General features: G+C 33.8%; 3 protein-coding genes across 7 annotated transcripts; 2 read left to right on the top strand and 1 right to left on the bottom strand.

Moving 5' to 3' along the window:
* Window positions 1-575: 575 nt before the first annotated feature.
* On the top strand, window positions 576-5,768 carry LOC124409981 (ribonuclease H2 subunit B). 4 transcript variants are annotated; one of them, XM_046888003.1, is made up of 6 exons: window positions 576-851; window positions 1,335-1,573; window positions 1,699-1,984; window positions 2,124-2,344; window positions 2,542-2,591; window positions 3,940-5,768. In XM_046888003.1, the coding sequence occupies exons 1-6, from the start codon at window positions 764-766 to the stop codon at window positions 3,953-3,955; spliced, it is 900 nt and encodes a 299-aa protein (XP_046743959.1). In that variant the 5' UTR covers window positions 576-763; the 3' UTR covers window positions 3,956-5,768. The 4 variants fall into 4 exon arrangements, with proteins under 4 accessions (XP_046743959.1, XP_046743960.1, XP_046743961.1 ...); XM_046888004.1 differs by lacking the exon at window positions 3,940-5,768 and having other exon boundaries at window positions 2,509-2,591; XM_046888005.1 differs by lacking the exons at window positions 2,542-2,591; window positions 3,940-5,768 and adding an exon at window positions 2,419-2,448.
* Window positions 5,769-5,957: 189 nt separating this feature from the next.
* On the bottom strand, window positions 5,958-8,374 carry LOC124409979 (bystin). The gene is made up of 3 exons (XM_046887999.1): window positions 8,130-8,374; window positions 6,673-7,595; window positions 5,958-6,295 (listed from the first exon to the last, which is right to left on the bottom strand). Exons 1-3 carry the CDS (start codon window positions 8,271-8,273, stop codon window positions 6,064-6,066), a joined length of 1,299 nt encoding a protein of 432 aa, XP_046743955.1. The 5' UTR covers window positions 8,274-8,374; the 3' UTR covers window positions 5,958-6,063.
* Window positions 8,375-9,675: 1,301 nt separating this feature from the next.
* LOC124408738 (DDB1- and CUL4-associated factor 7) lies at window positions 9,676-17,211 on the top strand. Of its 2 annotated transcripts, XM_046885888.1 has the most exons (4): window positions 9,676-10,248; window positions 10,438-10,990; window positions 12,221-12,455; window positions 16,940-17,211. In XM_046885888.1, exons 1-3 carry the CDS (start codon window positions 9,996-9,998, stop codon window positions 12,453-12,455), a joined length of 1,041 nt encoding a protein of 346 aa, XP_046741844.1. In that variant the 5' UTR covers window positions 9,676-9,995; the 3' UTR covers window positions 16,940-17,211. The 2 variants fall into 2 exon arrangements, with proteins under 2 accessions (XP_046741844.1, XP_046741842.1); XM_046885886.1 differs by lacking the exon at window positions 16,940-17,211 and having other exon boundaries at window positions 9,677-10,248; window positions 12,221-12,564.
* The last annotated feature ends 2,611 nt before the right edge of the window (window positions 17,212-19,822 follow it).

Genomic DNA, 19,822 nt, shown 5'->3' with positions numbered 1-19,822 from the left:
TGGTAAGTAAAAAAAAACTAAAAACCTATTTGCCGTGTCTGCGATTTACAGTATTATGTAGGCGAAGTTACCGTCGATACGTTAGATCAGACATCCAATGGTCAATAAAAAAGAGATACGCCAAGGACTTAGTTACCGTTGGACCATAACTGATCTCCACTCAGTTGGTATCAATTGCTGAAATGACAAACCTAGTCGGTAATCACAGACATGTGTATACCAAAAGCTTACCGGAATACCATTCCATATTACGATTACACTAGTATAAAAATTATCAAATCAGGCAAGCTAATTGCAACAGCATTCCATTGCTCTGAAAGTATACTGACAAATAATCGTTCCATTAGCAGAAGGGCAATTTTCTACTCATACAAAAGCACTGCGCATTTTACTTTTCCGACGAACAAAATGCATTCCAAACTAAATTAAACAATTATGACAGAATGAACCTGAGTCATGAGATCCAATCAATCCGGCACTGGATAGCCTCTTGCATTTTCATACTTTCGTTACTAGAGGGCATTGCATGTGGTGTTCCGTCGAGTTATAGAAGATATTTTGTATGTTATGTTATGTTTTATACCCTGGCTGCACTTAGCAGTGAAAATGGTATTGCCGAACCTGCGGACAGGCCGACGGCCGGGTACTGGGTAGTTGTTAAAAATGGCCGACTTGTGAACTTTATTCCTGTATGTCTCCTTCATTACATTAAATAAAAATCAACATTAATTATCAAATTTGTCATTTGACAACGTTGAGTAACATGCCGCGTGTCAAAGCCTCACCGAAAAAATGCGTCAAAACGTCCAATTCGCACCCGGCAGCCAACACTTGGGTGTTCCTTATGAAAGGTAAATAAAAAAAGAGAATAAATAAATCAAACAACTGGTCAATTGTAGGGAAAAAAATTAGCTGCAATCAAGTTTTTCACCCGTTTCTCGTCCCAATACAATTGTTGTCATGAATTTTCAGTCTTATGCTTTTTTTTTTATACCTGGATCAATACTATCGTCGATCAAAGAACGATGCTGGTTGTTATTCTTTATGTAATTACAAGAGACTACTGCTGTCCTGCTAAAATTATTTCACCAGCATCGATTTGGTGACCCTACACAAATTTCATCCAATAAAAATTAGATTGTTTATTTCTTCAAATCCAAATGCCTTGTCGTCTAGTTTGTTATGTTTTGAAATGCGACTAAAGGTACGTAATCAAGTTTGCAACTAGGACATTGTATGAATTTAGTATCCAATAGAATATTGTCAACATGAAAATTTTTTCATTTTCCCCATCCATTTTGTTATATCAATCTTTTTCATTGATTTTTTTTCAGGTGATGGTTTGGAAAATACCGATGGTAGTTCTCCGGATGTAGTTAAACTCCGACACCCAGCCTCTAACCAGCCGGCTATGTTTGTATTTAGCCCAGGTGATACTACCGTACAAGAAGTTTTAACCTTTGACGAAAATAAACGATCATGGTTCATTGACGACAATGTTAAGTCTGATGGAAAGATGCATTTGTCCACGCCAATTGATCCAATATTCTTGGTTTTACCATATTTAAGGAAGGTTAGTGTTCATGCCAATGATTATTTCATCATTCAAGACTAAACTATACAAGAAATAGGAATAAGTGGAACGTTACGACAAAACTTTCTATCACAAATTGATATACAATTTATATTTCATTTCAGTCACAACAAGTAATGCCACTTGAGCAAATTCTTCGTGATGAAGATTACCCAGGAACATCCCGCCTTGCACGATGTCAAAATCTAAAACTGTCTTTGATCGCAGATCGCAAGGGTGACGAGGAACTGCAAGCTTTCAAGTTTAACGAAGACAAAGCAATGGTCTGGCTTCAAAAAAAAGTTGGGCGAGTCGCAGAAATACTCAGGCAGAAAGGTGTCCATGTATCCCAAGGAGCTGTTAGTGCTACCTACATTAAAAGCAACAAACATGAATCTGGCACGGAAGTTGGTAAGAACCCGGATATCAATTCTCATTTTCTAATAACGAAATTTCTGAATTGACATACAATAAAGCATTAATATACCGAGATATATAAATATTTAATTTCATTAAATTGATCAATAACAACAGTCTCAATTTCTTTCAGAATATCTTAAATATGCACACGGCATAGTTTCGGAATACCTTGCAGAAGACTTGTCTAAAAAACTAGCTCAGCACTTAAGTCTGCCCGAAGACGCAGAAAATAAAAAACGAAAGTCAAACAGTCCAAAAGAAAGCAGCGACGAAAAGAAAGCTAAAAAAGACTCACCAGAGGCGGAGTCCATCCCCAGAAATGGAGCACTAGACTTAACAAAACCTGAAAAGGTATGTACGTATGCTAAATTATAGAAAATTTGTAAATCTCGGGGATTTGTTTTCGCACACAATTTTTTGAATAGATTTCGGAGAATTGAGTGAAAAATTCATTTTGCAAGGTTTCTAGACAATTGTTTCTTTGCATGTAAAAATTTGATATGCATTTAAAACAGAGAAACCTTTTTTCCATTAAACGAAAATGAAAGCCAATACAAACAATTCAAAACTACAACGACGTGACGTCACCTGTGCTAAGGTAAACTTATATATTACAGAATGAATGAAACTCAATTGCTTGTAATATCCACAATCATCTTTTTTGACGAAAAAGAAAATATTCGACCCAATTGCTTTATGTTTCTCTGTTTTATATTTGTCTAAAAATTTTATTTTTTTTACCATTGAAAGACCTAATTTGTACGGCTTTCTAATCATATATCAGTTCATAGTTCATGATGTGACAAGCATGACAAACAGTGCTATCACAGATTGAATATAAATTAAGTGTTCAATAGACCTTGAAAACGTCACTTATAGCTGGAAAACATTCCTTATTTGACAATTACTCTGAAGTATAAAGAACTGATTACGAACCCTGAGAACATATTTAAATTCTGTAACCTCTGATACAAAATTTGTTTTACAACTTAAAGATAAGTGAACTTAGATTTATAGGGCTGGGGATCTGGCGCCATAATATTTACAGATACACCCGCTGTATAAAAACTATCAAGACTGATTGTCAAGCAATCGCCTACCAAATATTTGTATAATTTTCGAAACGAAATTTATTTATTCATTTCTTAGCCTCTGAAAAGTGCTAATAATATCTATTTTTACATTGGAAAGGTTGCTTTAATTCAGAAACCTTCAACCAGTTTGTTGAAACAGTATGAAAACTAGTTTTGTTCTTGTTAGGTGGCTTGTTGAAAGACTTGCATCTGAGACTTCATAACTTTTCAAATTTTGTGTTCATCATATTTCACTGAATGATTGCTTCTTCAGGAGGGCGATTTTTCTCACTCAACAATCAATGTTCGTAATAAAACAGATTTCGATAACTTTCGGTATGTCAAAGATATACGTCTTGAATGACAATAAAAAATTAGATTTTTGTAATGGATCCAGCATGTAAAATAGGATATTCCAATCCTAAACCATATAAAAATATTTCATTACTGTCTTTGTTTTGAATAATAGCAAATGTTGTTTCTGTTTTCCCTGTACTCTGAATATACATATACTTGTAAAAAAAGATATAAATTTTATACCAGCAAATTAAAGTCATCTTTTCCTTCATTGAAATGCATTGCTAATTGAAATATTATACTTCCATACTAGTAAGTTCAATGAATGATAAATTAAGAAACAATTACTGGTCAAACGCTCGATTAATTTTGAAAACAAAGCTAGGTCTAAGCACTTGTGAAACAGAAATCAATTAAATGGCCTTTTGGGGTAGTTTTATATTAATTTTGGTCAGGAAAAATAGTGTCTGCTGTAAACTCAAATGAATCGAGCTCACGGTGACCGTGAATTAGAATGTATCAGTCAACAGAGCTATGTGTCAGATTATTTTTAAAATATCTTTTCAAATATTGTAGCCCCAAAAACCTCTGACAATTTCGAAGAAAGAGATGTCCAGACAGAAGGCAGCAGCTGGTTCAAAGAATATTTCGAGTTTTTTTAAGAAGAAATGAGCGGTGACCAAGTCAACGAATCAATCAATCGCCAGTTGGTTTTCCAAATTTATAAGAGATCTTCAAAATATTCTGATAAGTCTCTGCGTTCCTATTGGTGTTAAACTTTAGATTTGAATTGGTAAAAATATCTGAAGGAAACTTGAAGGTTAAGCAATGTTCAATTATCTACTTACATTGTTGGAAAAATAGCCCAGAAAACCCCGCAATTGTTAATCTAGAATTGTAACTAATCATCACAATGGATTCATAGTATCGTATAATTTGATCTCACCAGTCAAACATAATTCAAAATCTGCGTTGGCTCACTGTTGCTCAAAAGATTTCAACGAAAATTAGTCATTTATTCCATTAAATGCATAAGTAAGATTTATTTCTTATTGACACATTTCACAATTACTGAATTGCATTTTATTATTACTCTTATATAGAGTTCGATTCCTTTAATTTTTTTTATGAAATAAAAGTATTCAACATTTGGGATGAATTTGCAATTAATTAAAAAGAAAAGATTAAAGACTTAGGGTGTCAATCTGCGAAGATTAATCCATTAAGTAAAAAGTAAACCCTTGACATTTTTTGAAAACATCTATCCTGTACTGTTGCAATGTTTAACTTAGAATACGTTAGATATAAAATTCTAGTATTATGCATTTTACGCAATAAGGAGCTAACAAACGAATCCTACGATTGAAATTTGTGTAACATTCAAAATAGAAAAAGAAAAAAGCCAGTGTTTTTGTGTCTTATATATTTTGTAATATTATGGCCTTTTCATTATTGGTTGGTTAGCTCCTTTTTGCTTCCCATAATATCCTTTATTTCAAAAGACTGTCCAAAAAAGCAATAATTTTTTTTCTAACCGATATTTAAAATTGTCAGAAAATTTCTTCCTCACTAATTGTAATTTTTCAAAGCCAAAGTTGCAAAAGTCATATTAGGGTAATATTGAAAAGTTATAACAATCTAGAATATAGCATATTTTACGATTATCAAGCAATTCTATTGCAAAACTCGCAGCTATGTTACACGCAGGAAATCCAAATCGGGATTCAATGATAGACTTTTGCTCCTTTAAATTGAAGTCATTCATCTAGATATCTGATAGTTGTATCCAGTATTTATTGCATATTTTTTTATGACTTCTATGTCTCAATCTGTACCTAGAGTCATGCACTTTATTTTTATTTTCTTAAATACTTGACAACAGCTACCTTCAATGCTAATTGTCATTTACTGTGGATTTGCATCCTATTATTAATGACATGTGTTTAAGTTCCACCTGACGCATGAAGGACATTAATGTAAATATATGATTGTTTTTAATTGATACATAAGCCATCTGACGGTTACTGTCATTTGAAACAGGACACCGCTGACACTGAGGTACTGATATTTGGAGTCACATAAATTATCCCATGTGTTTAGTTTGAACAGTATACGAATATTTTATACTTTATTTTATACATTGCGTCCAATCGACTTTCCAGTTTTTTCATTTTAATGAAAACTACAATTTTATATTTGTCGTACTTAATTAGTGATGAATATTATTGATGATTAGTTGGAGGTGTCGATTGTGATAGCTCTACGAAAGGTTTCGAATTAGAAGTGTGTATGAGTCGAAAAGAGTGTATGAGGATAAGTGATAAGTATTTGTTTTTGTCCTGGCTGTACGATAAAATATTATGTCAATATTGTAGATGTAATATAATAATATACATTCAGAAACAGCTACACGGTATCCCTTTCTTCTCTCTATGCAAAACTCATTTACTTTCAAAAACTACACGTTAAACATCTAAAATATAGTTGAAATTATCACTGAATATCTTGTGACCTGACTAAGAAACACATAAGAAAACTTCAATGATTTGACTCAGATTAATCAATGCTTTCCTGATCACTATGCACAGCTTTTGTTTCATGTTAGACATTTTATTAAATATTTACATGTTTCAAACAATGAATTACAGGCGTAATTGCTTTAATATCATCTCATCTTGAGCCAATTCTGAGAATAGCCTTTCATGTAATCAACATAGGTTCACTCTTAGGCTCTGTAGCTTCAATATCCCTGCATTTGGCATGTTGCAGTTCTCTCCGTACTTCGCCAGTAATTGAATGATGTGATTGCTTCTTCAGTAATTCCAGCAGAGCATCCCTCTGTTCTGAACTGACATCACTTTTGTAACGCTGAACAAATGTTAAAAGTGCTTGATGCCAGAGAACAGGCAAGTCTCTTGAGTCTGTGCTAAATCTGAAATTATACAAGTAAAATTTACATTGTTAAACGATTGATTGAAGCTATTTTTACATCCGATGTGTTACATATCGTTAGTTCTGGAGAATCCTGACTGGTCGCAAAGCCATTAAAAATGTGATTTTGACCGACCAAAGTAACTAATAAGAATTAGTTATCGCATGTTCAATATAGACAGACAATTATTTTATTTTCCAGACTGAATGATAAAGTTACAAACAAAAATCAACGTGCTACAGGTTTTCGTTTCTACCAAAAACACCAAAATGAGAGTTGATTATTTTTTTTCATACTTATTTTACGGAATTGTCAAATACGAAAGATAATGGTGTATTCTTGTAAAAACAACTAATTGAAAATACTAAAATACAAACCTCAGGAAATGAAATACAACAGCATCTACGACACGATATGGGAGGGCATATTTTTTGTCCAAAAATATTCTCAAAAAGAGGCTATTGGCACCGGTGTAATCCATTTCTGCAATTTTTAAGATTGCTGCGGATGAATGTAAGATTGGAATAGAATTTTTGGCAACTACCGAACCAATTATGGTAGCTTCTCTCAGTGTACAAGAACCAGAATCCAAAAGCGGCAATAGTATGCCTTTCATAAAACCACCAGGCTTGAATAAAGCTTTTCTTAATGCTTGGTATAGATGAAAATTGAGCCTTTTATATTCTGCAAGGTCGTCCCTGACACGAGGTAATAAAACGAGGTTGAAAAATCTTTGTGCCATTTTCTCTTTCAAATTGGATGCAAAAATTCTAGTTGCTTGATACATCGCAGCAGCAGACCATTTAGGTGGATCTGTAATGTACAATATCTGTTCCCAGTTCTTCAAGTTTGGCACAATTTTGAACGCTTTTGGTAATTTCCCACTGCGGTATTTAGCCAGCACATCTCTAACTCCTTCATACATTTGTCGAACCCTTGGATCAAGTTCCTGCATCTGAATGGAACCAGCGTCAGAGAATTGTGTATGAATTTCAGTCTTTTTCTCAGTCAACTTGTCCATTATGATATCAGTTAATGTTCGCATCGGCGCTTTATCTCTGTTCATAAACATCTCTAAAGCCCGTTCGTCTTCTTCATTGATTTCTATGTTGTCGAAATAGTGATCTCCTATTTCATCTTCACTTGATTCTGCTTCACCCTCGCTATCATCGTTGCCAAGTTTAGTAACAGGTTTTTTTGGAGACTTTGAAGGTCTTTCCATTTCACCCTCCTCCTCCATTTCCATTTGTTGACGCCTGGCTTGTGACAAAATCTTTTGCGAGAGACCAGAGTCGACAAACTGAAAGATTCATCTTACTTTAATAACCACTCATTGGCAAAGAGGATGTATGGCAAAAATCATAAGTGGATGCACATAAATATCGCCCAAAATCATTATTTTGAAAAAATGTTTTACACCAAGCATAAGTATAACAAATAACAAAAAATATCTTTACAAAGTTGCTTACACAACATGGAGAATATATTCATGATCTGTCATTGGTGTGAGATTATTAAAAAGTAACAAAAATATAAGAATTTGACATTAGTAACGTTGAACAAATGGAATATTGCACAAATAATTACGATCTTACAACCACAGAATTATCTAGGAGTTGATTTTGAAAAAAATCAGAATGTTTTGCTTCATTACAATTTAAATAATTTGAGATTTAAATTCTAAGATTGCGAAATGATGTTTTGTAAAATTGTAACGTTAGAATTAACGTGACGAATTTCAACCTCGTGAAAACTGTGGTAATTATCGTTGGACTCGATTTCAGAGAATGATATTATGAAGAATCCAATCTTATTTGTAGTGAATTTTACGTACTTCTTCATCCTCATCTTTTCGGTGCCTAATTTTTGTTCTGTTCTTCTGCTTGACCACTTTTTCGCTGTTGATTTGTTCTGCTAAGCCAATTTTAACATCCTGAGGATCTCGCTTCGAAACCTTTATTTTCTTCGCTTTACCCATTTTACAATGATTATTTTGATTTATTATCAATGATGAATTGGGAAATAATCACAGCACGTGGAATAGCGGCCAGGACGTGGGCTAGGATCACGCATAACCTACACTGAAGCATATGTCTCATTATAAGGTTAAGGAGTCACCTTAAAGCATATACTACTGAAGGTAGCTTCGCGTGTACAGAAAGTGTAGCGGAGCGAGAGAGACCGAGAATATGGCCGCCGAACAGCAAGAGACAGAGAATAGTAGCACGGGCTTATTCGTGTCCTTGTTTGAGCTATGTCTATGTGGATTTTATTTCTGCATGCCAATCATATATGCCACATTGTATGTAGTACAACTTGATTCAAGATCATCAATTATTGATTCAGTTGTCAGTTAAAAATTGCAGGAAGAAATTAAGGAGGATTTTCGTTGTGGGCTATAAGAATAGCAGGATTTAAAAGTTATCCCTTGAGATTTGTGCAACAGCTATCTGGTAACACTGCTGGTATCACCAACCGAGCGGAGCCTCTAACTAGCTCTCCTTTGATTCCGTTAAGTTTTCAATTTTACTTTGTTTCCCTAGCTATAGAATTGCCTGTCATTCTTCATCTTTGGTCGAATGAAGACGTTTTCTGTTGCCTATACATATGACATGTGACATGGTAGATGCAAGAAGTTTGTACGTCATGCACATCAACGCATGTATGGTGATGCTGCGCACTATGGCATACAGCATCGACATAATGGATCGTGGCGAGCGAGAGGAATCTTTGCACCATTATGTGCCGCGCGAAAAAAGCGGGGGAAGAGTGGGGGGCAAGTAGTGCGCATGCGCAGAAGGAGAAGCGATTAGCGCGCCAGAGAGGGGCAGCGGAGAGACGAGAGTGATCCGTAGTAGTTCGACTCGAGCGCTTACGGAGAAAGGTCTGAACCGGTTAGTCGTGCACCGATAGTGAGCCTCGCGAGTGATAAATGAGAACACTTGGATTACATCAAGTTACGTCTTACAGCGTTAAAGAAATAAAAATACACCAGGAATCTACTAGAATTAAAACATGAGGAAACGACGGGAATTAACAGGATCATAGAATCCTCCTAAAATATTTAGTTTTCGGGTAATAGGAATGCCAAAAAAATAGGTAATTAGTATTCGGCGCGCATCAGATAGCGCTGGACTCTAATTCTAAGTAGCGCTTCCTTGCTTTATTGGCATTCCTATTGGTCAAAAACTTCGCAGCAAAATACTGCGGCAGCACTTCGCTGCCCGTGAAAATCCGGCCTGAGCCTCGTGGTTTAAATTACTAGGGATATCGAACGGGTGAGTATCGACCTCTAGCGCCAAACAGCCGAAACGTCATTTGTGACTTGAGCGAACTGCTACGGTCGATGGTCTATACAACTAATTTTACTTTATGACTGTCATTGTGTTTACAAAAAATTCCGAAAAATATGCATTAGCACAAGTTTTAAATGAACCAACATTCACGTTCTATCATCACACAGTTTAGTGACATTGAAGATTTCATCTGTTCATACATAATCTTGTATTACTCTTGTGTATAAAATGGCAATAATGATCGAAAGTTGAGTAACACTTACGCAGATTAAAATCCGCTCCGGTCTATGGTAGCATTTTACGATCCGGATTTCGGTCTTTGCTATTCTGCGAGGAGAAAAGCAACGAGTAGAAATTTCTTTAATGCTGTAATAACTGAATAGTTCAACAATTGTGGGTAAAAAATGGCTCTACACAGTGTTCCACCAAAGCGAAAAGAAATTTACAAATATGAAGCACCGTGGCCACTTTACAGTATGAACTGGTCAGTGCGCCCTGATAAAAGATTTCGTCTAGCATTAGGTAGCTTCGTTGAAGAATATAACAACAAAGTACAGATTGTTTCTCTCGATGAGGAAACTTCAGAGTTTACTGCCAAAAGTACCTTCGATCATCCATATCCAACGACCAAAATAATGTGGATGCCTGATGCCAAATGTACGTAAGACGCTTATCATTTCTGAAATACGCATAAACCAACTGTATCCTCAAAAACAAAACAACGAGCTTACTCAATTGTATAATATTTTTGAAAGTTAACAACTCAGACAAAAGCCGTGGCTGACTTTGATCTTATACATGAATAACTCCATAGGTATATTAAATATCACATACATTTTGTTCTAGCTCTGTTTCCTGATTTGTTGGCCACATCTGGGGATTACCTTCGGGTCTGGCGTGCAATAGACGTAGAAACACGACTGGAGTGTGTACTGAATAATAACAAAAATTCAGACTTCTGTGCACCCCTAACATCATTTGACTGGAATGAAGTGGATCCAAATTTAGTTGGAACATCAAGTATTGACACAACCTGCACAATATGGGGCTTAGAAACTGGGCAGGTAGTAGGGAGAGTTAGTTTGGTTGCTGGTCACGTTAAAACGCAACTTATTGCTCATGACAAGGAAGTCTATGATATTGCATTCAGTCGAGCAGGCGGAGGAAGAGATATGTTTGCTTCGGTAGGAGCCGACGGCTCTGTGAGAATGTTTGACCTGCGTCATTTGGAACATTCTACAATTATATACGAAGATCCTCAGCATACACCACTGCTGCGCCTTGCCTGGAACAAACAAGATCCAAATTATTTAGCGACTGTTGCTATGGATGCGTGTGAAGTCATCATTTTGGATGTTCGTGTTCCTTGCACACCAGTCGCTAGGCTAAATAATCACAGGTACATATGATACGATTATTGTTACCTGTCTTCATCACACTGTATGGAAATTTTGATAATGTAATTTTCTCAAATGTAGTTGTGGATCGTTTCAAAAGTTTTCTCATTTTGGGAAAGTATTTCTTGGGACAAGTATTGTTATAAGGAAAATAAGCAGTAATGTTCTACTATCAATATTACATGAAGTATAAATTTTATAGCACACTCCCATCAAAGAGGTTGTAGGTACAACTGAAATTCAATACTTTTTTGATCATTTCATTCTAAGATATTCGCATGTTGAGTGTTTAAGAGAATTATAATTACAAGTTTTGGTTATTTGCCTAGAAATAAAAAAAAAAAAAATACGGAATGAAATTAGGACGAAAAGCCTAAACACCAATTTTTCACTTCAAGATACTTTAAAAAGGTGAAAATTTCCATGGACTTGTTCAATTTGTAATCACGCTAGCTTACTTTGGTTGTAAAACTTTTTTTTAAATTTCCTGGAAATAGACTTTTTTCATTCAATAGTTGAATCAATCTGCTATTCATTGGTCAACATGGACAAAAGCAATCTTGAAAAATGATATGCTTAACGATACCAATGTCATAAATCAAATAGTCTGGTTGAAAGTATTATGTTATTACATTAATGTCAACTGTTCACTCTCGGTGATATGTCTTACTCCCTTTGGATACGTTATTAGAATTATATTTTAGACTTTATTTGAAAATTATTACTTGTATCATAAAATATATGCTGACAATATGGCCTGAACATGTATATTTTATATGGGGAAATGCATTCTCTTTGTGGGAGGAGTTAGAGTTGAGATAAGAGTCTCACAAAAATCGGAAAATTGAAATTTTTGAATTATTTTGAGCTGATTTGGGGAGCGAATGTTAAAAACTTATCGGAACCGTGAATGAGTACCACCGTTATATGTATCTATATATATATATATTGAAGGTTTTTTAATTTCATAGCACTAATGAAGACAATACGAACTTTAGTCAGGAAAAATTTGACAACTGGTGAAGAAAAGTTAGGCAATATTTTTTCCTACAAAAACTGGCTAGCATGTCCCTATCACCAAGTATTGGAAAATACAACATTATTGAATGTATTCATATTAGAATTACATATAAAATAAATATTTTAAACTCCAAAGTTATGCATCATGATATTTAATCTATGTAAATAATCTATAAATAATAATTATGTTTTCGCGTTGTTTGTTATAATAGAGCAAGCGTAAATGGAATAGCTTGGGCGCCACATTCAAGTTGTCATATCTGCACGGCTGGTGATGATCACCAAGCACTAATTTGGGACATTCAGCAGATGCCAAGAGCTATAGAAGATCCAATTCTTGCGTACACAGCTGCAGAAGGTGAAGTTAATCAGATTCAATGGGGTGCAACACAACCGGACTGGATCGCTATCTGTTATAACAAGTCTGCTGAAATCCTACGAGTCTAGGTAACATCTACTAGATTATTTGTTTTAAAATAAGATTGAGGTTGCACATACAAATAAACATGAAATTCTACGGAAATGAAATCTCCACCACGTTATGATTTTTATTTAAACAAACGAAAGAAATAATTATCCACAACTTTCAAGACACCTCAAACAATGGAAAACGTGTAGTCAATATTTTAGACCTCATACTTCAAACTCGTTTCATTGTTCATGTAGACTTTTTTATCGAAAAAGTTGTACAGTGAATAATAATCTATGATCAGACAAACGGTGGCCACAGAATGGGAAATGAAGATCTTATCGAATTGATGGGAAACTAAAATTTATTGATTAAATAAAAAAAATTTCTACATCAGTCAGGGACAATACTTCCTTTGATTTGGAAAGGAAAAACCTACCTAAAAACCTTAATTTTGTGCACAGAAATTTATTAATTTAAAAAAAAAGTTTCTTTTCTCTATATAATGCATTTATTAAAACAGACTCACATCACGTTTCTTTTGTTATATTTGGTAAATTCAACAAATCTTTTTCAATTGTGTGTATATTATTTTATTTAGCTCCGTTGATTGATAAGGCTATAAATACTTGGAACACCAGGTAAACGTTTCCTCCACGAAAATTATTGCTAATGAAACTCTTACAAGCCTTTCTTTGAAACTTATTTTAAAGTCAGTTGTTGAGGCATTAAAAATGACTTGAAATTTTACTGAACGATGACTTGGGAAACCTGGAAAAATCCTGCAATTTGGTAATTCACAATCTGTAGAATATCTGTAAAAGTATTCTTCCTTTTTATATCGCAACCTAATCATCATATTAAATGCGAAATAATATGATGCAAACTTGGAACTTTCGTTATTACAGTCTTGTGATACTTTTATATCAACCGAATTGTCTTTTTGTATGTACGTATTTTTCGCTGATTTAAGTTTAAAAAAGTCGTAGTAGCGTAATTAATTCTATTTATTTGTGTCAGTGGGTATAATGCTCTACAGTTTTATTCGGAATTCGTTGCTTTGTTTGTGCTTGGAGTGTATGACTAAATTTTCGTGTTTCTGGCTGTTGATATCGCAGACTAACGAAGTTTTGTCAGCATTCCATGCTTGAGCATAGTAACGGATTCAAATATAATAATTCATTTTATTTAAGTTTGAATAAACTGCAGAGCCTCTCTGTCAACAATAATAAATATAATCAGCTCAGTGTCTTCTTGAAATTAACCGAAACGATGATGAGACACGATGTTTTTATTGATCATGTAATGTATACATGCTCAATTCAATAATTAACAGATATGAATCTGTGCAAAGCTACAGTACAGTATAGTTGCTATGGATTTCAAATAAACTCCTTTGAAAGTAGATTTAGTAACTGTGTAAAAGAGAAAACGTTTGAATCTGTTTCATCTGATTTAATTTATGGGGTTTATTTAGTATCGTATCACCTGTGATCTAGGTACAATAGTTTGGTAAACTGGTTTTCTAATTTTCTTTTCTTGCAGGCAATTAGCAGCAGTTAATCAATAATCGAATTGTCTGTCACCTAAGAAGAGAAATTTCTTCTGAAGAAATTTTATTAGCGTCATTATTCAGCATGATTAAATTTTATAATATTTCAAGTGAAATATAAAATATTCCGTTACAAAATTTTTATAGTTTACCGAACCGTTATTTAAAAATAATTCTAACAGAAAAAAAGACCGTCAGGCAACATCAAAAGAGAGTCAAAAAAGTCCTTTGAATAAATAATAGTTCAATGGTATTGACGGTGGAAAATCGACACATAACTTCTAGACCTGAAACTATGTAATGTTCAGAATATTTACCTTCCTGATCAAGTAGCGTACTTGGTAATGTGGTAAATCGAGTAATTTTCGTTTGCAAATTCCATCACTTTTAACGTGAATCGAGATATGAAAGTGCGTGAAATTTCATATCGCTAACCGAAAAATGTTCTTCTAATTTTTCATTAAAATTTTTAAGTTATTCTTTTGAAGAAAAAGCAGTAGCGATCTAAAATTGGATGGACTTGTAGTAAGTTACAGACAAATCGGAATTTTTACGCCAAGTTCGTAAAATGTCTCTTATGCAAGTGTGACCCTTATACGAAGTTGGTTATTCTCTATTGCATACCTATGAATTCGTATATCTATGAGTAAGATTTAAGTTAAATACAATAGCTGATGATCTTCTACAGGATAATATTAAAGAATTGAATTAGTTTCTTATTTATTGTTCATTCCAAATTATGCATATGCAAGTGAGGTATATTTTCTTTGCTTTGAACTTGAAACTAAAATTGTCATGGGACAATTATAGATGTTTTAACGTATCAGAGGCATTTCATGCTATCTCAAAATACGTTTGGAAACGATGCTGTCCCAAAATGCGATTGGAAAATATAGAATCTTCAATTTCGCGTGGAAAAGATGGTATCTGAGAACGGAATTGGAAAAGACGTCTCGAATTTTAACTGAAACAGACGCTATATCAAATTATTAATGCAAAAGGCGCTATCTCAAATTGTGACTGGCAAAGACGCTATGTCAAAATACAATTGAATTGATGCTATCTCAAGTATACATTCATTTTCTACAAACTTAAGCTGTCATCATCACAGCCAACTCAATATTAATTAAAAATCTTGTACATACGCCATTCTAAAAACTCTCATTTATCGAGTGAACATATAAAATTTGATTTGTCTGCTGATCTCATACCTTATTTTACGAGATATGAGATGATGATCTGTAAAATATTTGCGCCAAAACTCAACTGGCCTTTGACAAAGGAATTTTTCATCATTTCTATGTGCAGCAGTTTGAATTTAGATCAATTGTCTTTTGAACCTATAGGTGACTCCTGAAAGAAAAGGAATAGAATAAATATTTCTACTGGAAAAAATACAAATCTTGAAGGGACCAAATAAACGTAAGCTTTCGTTTTGCGGAATCTAGAAATGCACGGATTGTTTGTAAAAAAAATTAGTTTTTTAGGGCCTAAAACCATGTACACGGAAAAAAGTGACATTTGTTTTTGAGAAAATCGGGTTTTTCTCAATCTAAATTCCGATGTTCTTTTATAGAAATCCAGATCATGATAAAAATCGAAGGGCTTTTCCAAGAAGTATCAGAACATCTGAATGTCAAAGTTTTGATTATAAATAATTTTTTTTTTTTTTTGAGAATACCAATCTGTGTTACAAACGAAGCTCATGTATTAAAAATACTAATCGTGAAATAGTTATTTTCCTGACAAGTGCGCATAAAATAGGGATATCTTGACGAGCGTTTTATAACATTAAGCGTAATATAGTGCTTTGAACTTTAATTGCAGAAAGAATCAATTTATACTTGGGGTAGCATCTTTTTCAAACCTATTTTGGAATAGAATTTCGCCAATCGTAATTCAAGGCAGCATCTTCTGTTATACCTGTGATACCTCGATTTATATTTCGTCAACAGTGAACTTGAGTTGTTAATTTTATGTACTTGCATCTTCATATTAGTGCATAATGTCTAGATCGAACCGTCTTATTTATAAATAGATATTAGAATTGATGAGATAATCATTATAAGCACTATTACATAGAAGTCTAATTGATTTAATTGAAAACATCAGTATGTAGTTTAATTTAACAATGAATTTCATTGGTAAAAGTCACCAACAGCAAGTTGGCACTCGTTGTAACTATCGGTAATTTACAGGAGGATTTAATGACGGCCATATCATTCAATCCTTATATGCTAGACATTGTTGTTTTCAATTGATGGATTCAGAAAATTATATGTATTTAATAAAGTTTTGTATACCAATAATCGTGTAATATCGTTCTTAACATATAATGCCTATCTTTCATTTGCCATCTTTCGAAATCGAAAGAACTGAGGCTCATACGATTGGTCAATATTTAAAAATCAGTCAAGCCGTAGCTTCTTTTAAACCTTTCCTTCGAGAAAGGTGGCAAATAAAACGTGTGCATTGTTGAAGCTGCAACATGTGAAACGTTCACCCTAGGAGAACACGCTCCATTCTTATTTGAATGAATGTCACACTGGGTCACCGTGGCCCTACAGAATATTCGATGAGCTCTAGTTGAGAGGCGAAGTGTCCAAAACAGTTGGAAAATTCTGAAATGTAGACCAATGTAGAAGAATATTTTTCAATTATAGTAAGTTAAGATTCTACTTATTTACATTGAAGAAAACTTTTGAAATTTTTATTTCCAAAAATCAACTTTTTCAACGTTGAACATTTTATGCTAAAGATTTGGATAGAAGAAATCTTAAAATCGTCAATGCCGGTCATGGATATCCGGTGTGTTTTTCTAGTAGGGTTAATTAATATTTTAAAGTAATCTATTACATTTGGAAAGAATTTAATATGAAAAATTAACGGTGACTATGAAAAATTAACATGCAACATATTTAATGTACCTATGAACTCAAGTCTAAGACAAATTGTGATTTTTTATTGCAGTTAGTTTGGACCAACTATGACTGAAAGCCACTAAAATTATCGATGGGCACTTATTCTCTGCCTCATAAGCAGGTGTGTCATAAATTAACAATGCTGCAAAATTGATTGAATTGCAAGAAAACAAAACTTCGGAAAGACCCCAACCACTGAGCAACTGTGCAGGTAAAAAGTCAGTCTATTCAAAATCTTTGTCACTTCATATCTCTAGGAAAAGAATTTTTTTCACATAAGAAGACTGGCCTAATTGTGATAATGCAACTAATCGGCAACCACACACTTCTCTTAAAGTACTTGCAGATGTCAATGTATTAAGTTATATTGTGCTGTTCTCCAAGGATTGAACCACTAATTTTTTTTTATTTCAAATTCATATCTTTCGAAATATATAAATTTTGATTTAAATAAGCAAATTCAAATGAAATTCGTTTTCAACATACATGATGTTTGTAGCGAAGATACTTTTGATGAGGCAAATTTTTGTAGGGATTTCAAAGGTATGATTTTGATTTCCTTTTATTAACGATCGAACTGCAACCGCGTAATGACTAGAAACAAAGAGTTTGAAGTAAAAATTTAGCTCTAACAATAATTGGATACTTTTCGATTAGTTTTATTTTATTATTATAAATATATGTAAGTACTTATAGTTATATTCGACAATAACAATCCAATACACTCTTAAATCTAATTACGTCATTTGCTTTCACTTGGGGCGTAGAGCATTTTACATAACTTCTGTGTAATGCATATTTTACACATCTATTCAAATGAATTGAATAAAGTCAAAGGGAAAGGGAAAGAAATAAAATTTACAACACATTAGAAAAAGCAGTGATTATATTTTCAAGTGAAGTCGCCCATAATTTAATCAATTTTATGAAAATAAAAGTGTCATATTTACATCAATGAAATTATTGCTACATGATTATAAATTAAAGATGTCAGTCTGATAGGATAATTTAGGCATAGGATGACGTCGCAACACCTAACGATTTCTTCCTCCATAAATTTGCTATATAAAATCATCACAACGTGAACACTAATTCTTAAGCTAGTCATTAACAAGGCATAGTAAGTAGGGGAGGGTGGGGCACGATGGCCCCCGTCAAAGATTTGGTAAAAATTGTTTTTTTGTTTTCTGCCAAATTATTGTAAATTTGATGTGTTTACTTATTTTTAGGCCAATGTGAGATATCTGGGACGTAATGGACCGCCCAAAAAATTGGGTAAAAAAAAATTTTGTTATAGTTTTTTCATTTTTGTAAATTTTTGAGTATTCATCCAAGACTATTTCAGGCCAATTTACCATATCCTGGGGATAATGGATTTTTAAAAACAAAAAAAAATTGTCTTTTTCCACCCTCCCCTATATCTCTGAAATAAGCTGATTTTCGAAAATTTTGGTGTTGAAAAAATCGTGACGTCACAATCCTCCTATTTGTAGTAAATAATTATAGAAATCGTAGCAGTGGCAATTATTGCTTAGAATAATTTCATTCACTTTCAAGGTCTACAAACTTTGAGTAGGTATCATTAGTTCAATAAATACCACTTACTCTGATGCAGAGTAGTTTTTATATAATATTTAAATTCGATAAAATAACTTATGACATTATTGTACACACATGATTCTCTATCTAGAAACATCACGTGAGGTTGTAACAATCTCGTGACATTTCAATACAGTATGGTATTTAGATATGTAACATGCAGTTGTGTAAGGTTTAAAATGAGTACACACGAAGTACAGAGTCGAGTTAACAATCTTGATGAACGGTATGGATTTATTGTACGCGGAAATGCGCTTATTTTTCCGAACAGCTAGTAGGAAATTGCCCGAATTGCAAAAATTTGACTAAGTCTGTACTGCATTGTACTCCACGGGTAACGCCACATTCATGAAACCGCAAACACACCTATCAGTTAGGTATTGGCAAGTATATCGCAATGTTTGACAACCTTTGGTATAGACTATAGGGTATCCGGGATGGATTATCCCTTGTTGTAGGAGAGGCAACACTTTAATCCGTCAAGTGTCGGAAATTCGATCAATAGTAACTTTAAAAAAGGAAAGGAAGTAAAACTGTGTGCTGTGTTACAGCCACATCAATTCAAACTTGCTGGTTTATTTTCTGGATCTGTCACAGGTACGACATGTTTTCAAAAAAACATTACTTCTACCCTTATATAGGAATAATGTAAGATTCTGAGATTATTGGACTGTGAAGAGGGCATCTTGTAGCAGGTATCCCAAGTGTGTTAGGCCTGGTCAAAGATATTTAAATAAACTAATATACTTCTTCAAACAACGAACATATCCCCTCTTTACAGTTCTATAAGTTAAGAGTATGTTGTAGTCAGTCTTTTCTAATAGAGTGAAATGTAACTCATATTAGTTATTAATTATCGAAGCCTACGCATCGATGCATATGCCTATGTCTAGCACAATTCTACGTGTGAAGCCGAGCACAAATACCAAACAAAAATTTTGTTTCATGTGAAAATAATGCCAGAAATTATATTCTTGTTATTGCATTACCACTAATTGCAGGAAATTGCGCTATCTGTGGCAGTTTTGCGTTAGTGATGCGTAGACTTTGATAATAGTCAAGATAAATGACGTTATTCTTCGATTGGTAAAGACTGACTATAGCAGCATGCTCTTAACGCGTGAGTTTTCATGAACAAGCGCTGTAACTCAAAAAAATGAATATGCCCCCGCAATGAGCTTCATTATAACACACTCCGTTTTGCGAATTAGCGCACCCTAAAGACGGATGGTATGATAAACATCTTACACATTCTTCGCTGTCTTTACTTTCCGCACAAGTAATCATCTATCGCACTAGCTACAAATTAGTGAGCACGTGCACAATGATTACG

Source organism: Diprion similis, chromosome 8, assembly GCF_021155765.1.
Source record: "Diprion similis isolate iyDipSimi1 chromosome 8, iyDipSimi1.1, whole genome shotgun sequence".
In the NCBI taxonomy this organism is placed as follows: Eukaryota; Metazoa; Arthropoda; class Insecta; order Hymenoptera; family Diprionidae; genus Diprion; species Diprion similis.
Note: the sequence above shows the minus strand (reverse complement) of the source record. Positions and strands in the feature narration are given on the sequence as shown.

Coding starts and splice junctions, on each gene's coding strand:
- LOC124409979 (XM_046887999.1), bottom strand. CDS start 8,273: ATGGGTAAAGCGAAGAAAATAAAGGTTTCGAAGCGAGATCCTCAGGAT. Junction 7,596..8,129: donor GAAAAGATGAGGATGAAGAA/GTACGTAAAATT, acceptor TGAATCTTTCAG/TTTGTCGACTCTGGTCTCTC. Junction 6,296..6,672: donor GTTGTATTTCATTTCCTGAG/GTTTGTATTTTA, acceptor GTATAATTTCAG/ATTTAGCACAGACTCAAGAG.
- LOC124408738 (XM_046885888.1), top strand. CDS start 9,996: ATGGCTCTACACAGTGTTCCACCAAAGCGAAAAGAAATTTACAAATAT. Junction 10,249..10,437: donor GTGGATGCCTGATGCCAAAT/GTACGTAAGACG, acceptor ATTTTGTTCTAG/CTCTGTTTCCTGATTTGTTG. Junction 10,991..12,220: donor GCTAGGCTAAATAATCACAG/GTACATATGATA, acceptor TTGTTATAATAG/AGCAAGCGTAAATGGAATAG.
- LOC124409981 (XM_046888001.1), top strand. CDS start 764: ATGCCGCGTGTCAAAGCCTCACCGAAAAAATGCGTCAAAACGTCCAAT. Junction 852..1,334: donor TTGGGTGTTCCTTATGAAAG/GTAAATAAAAAA, acceptor ATTTTTTTTCAG/GTGATGGTTTGGAAAATACC. Junction 2,345..3,939: donor ACTTAACAAAACCTGAAAAG/GTATGTACGTAT, acceptor CAAATATTGTAG/CCCCAAAAACCTCTGACAAT.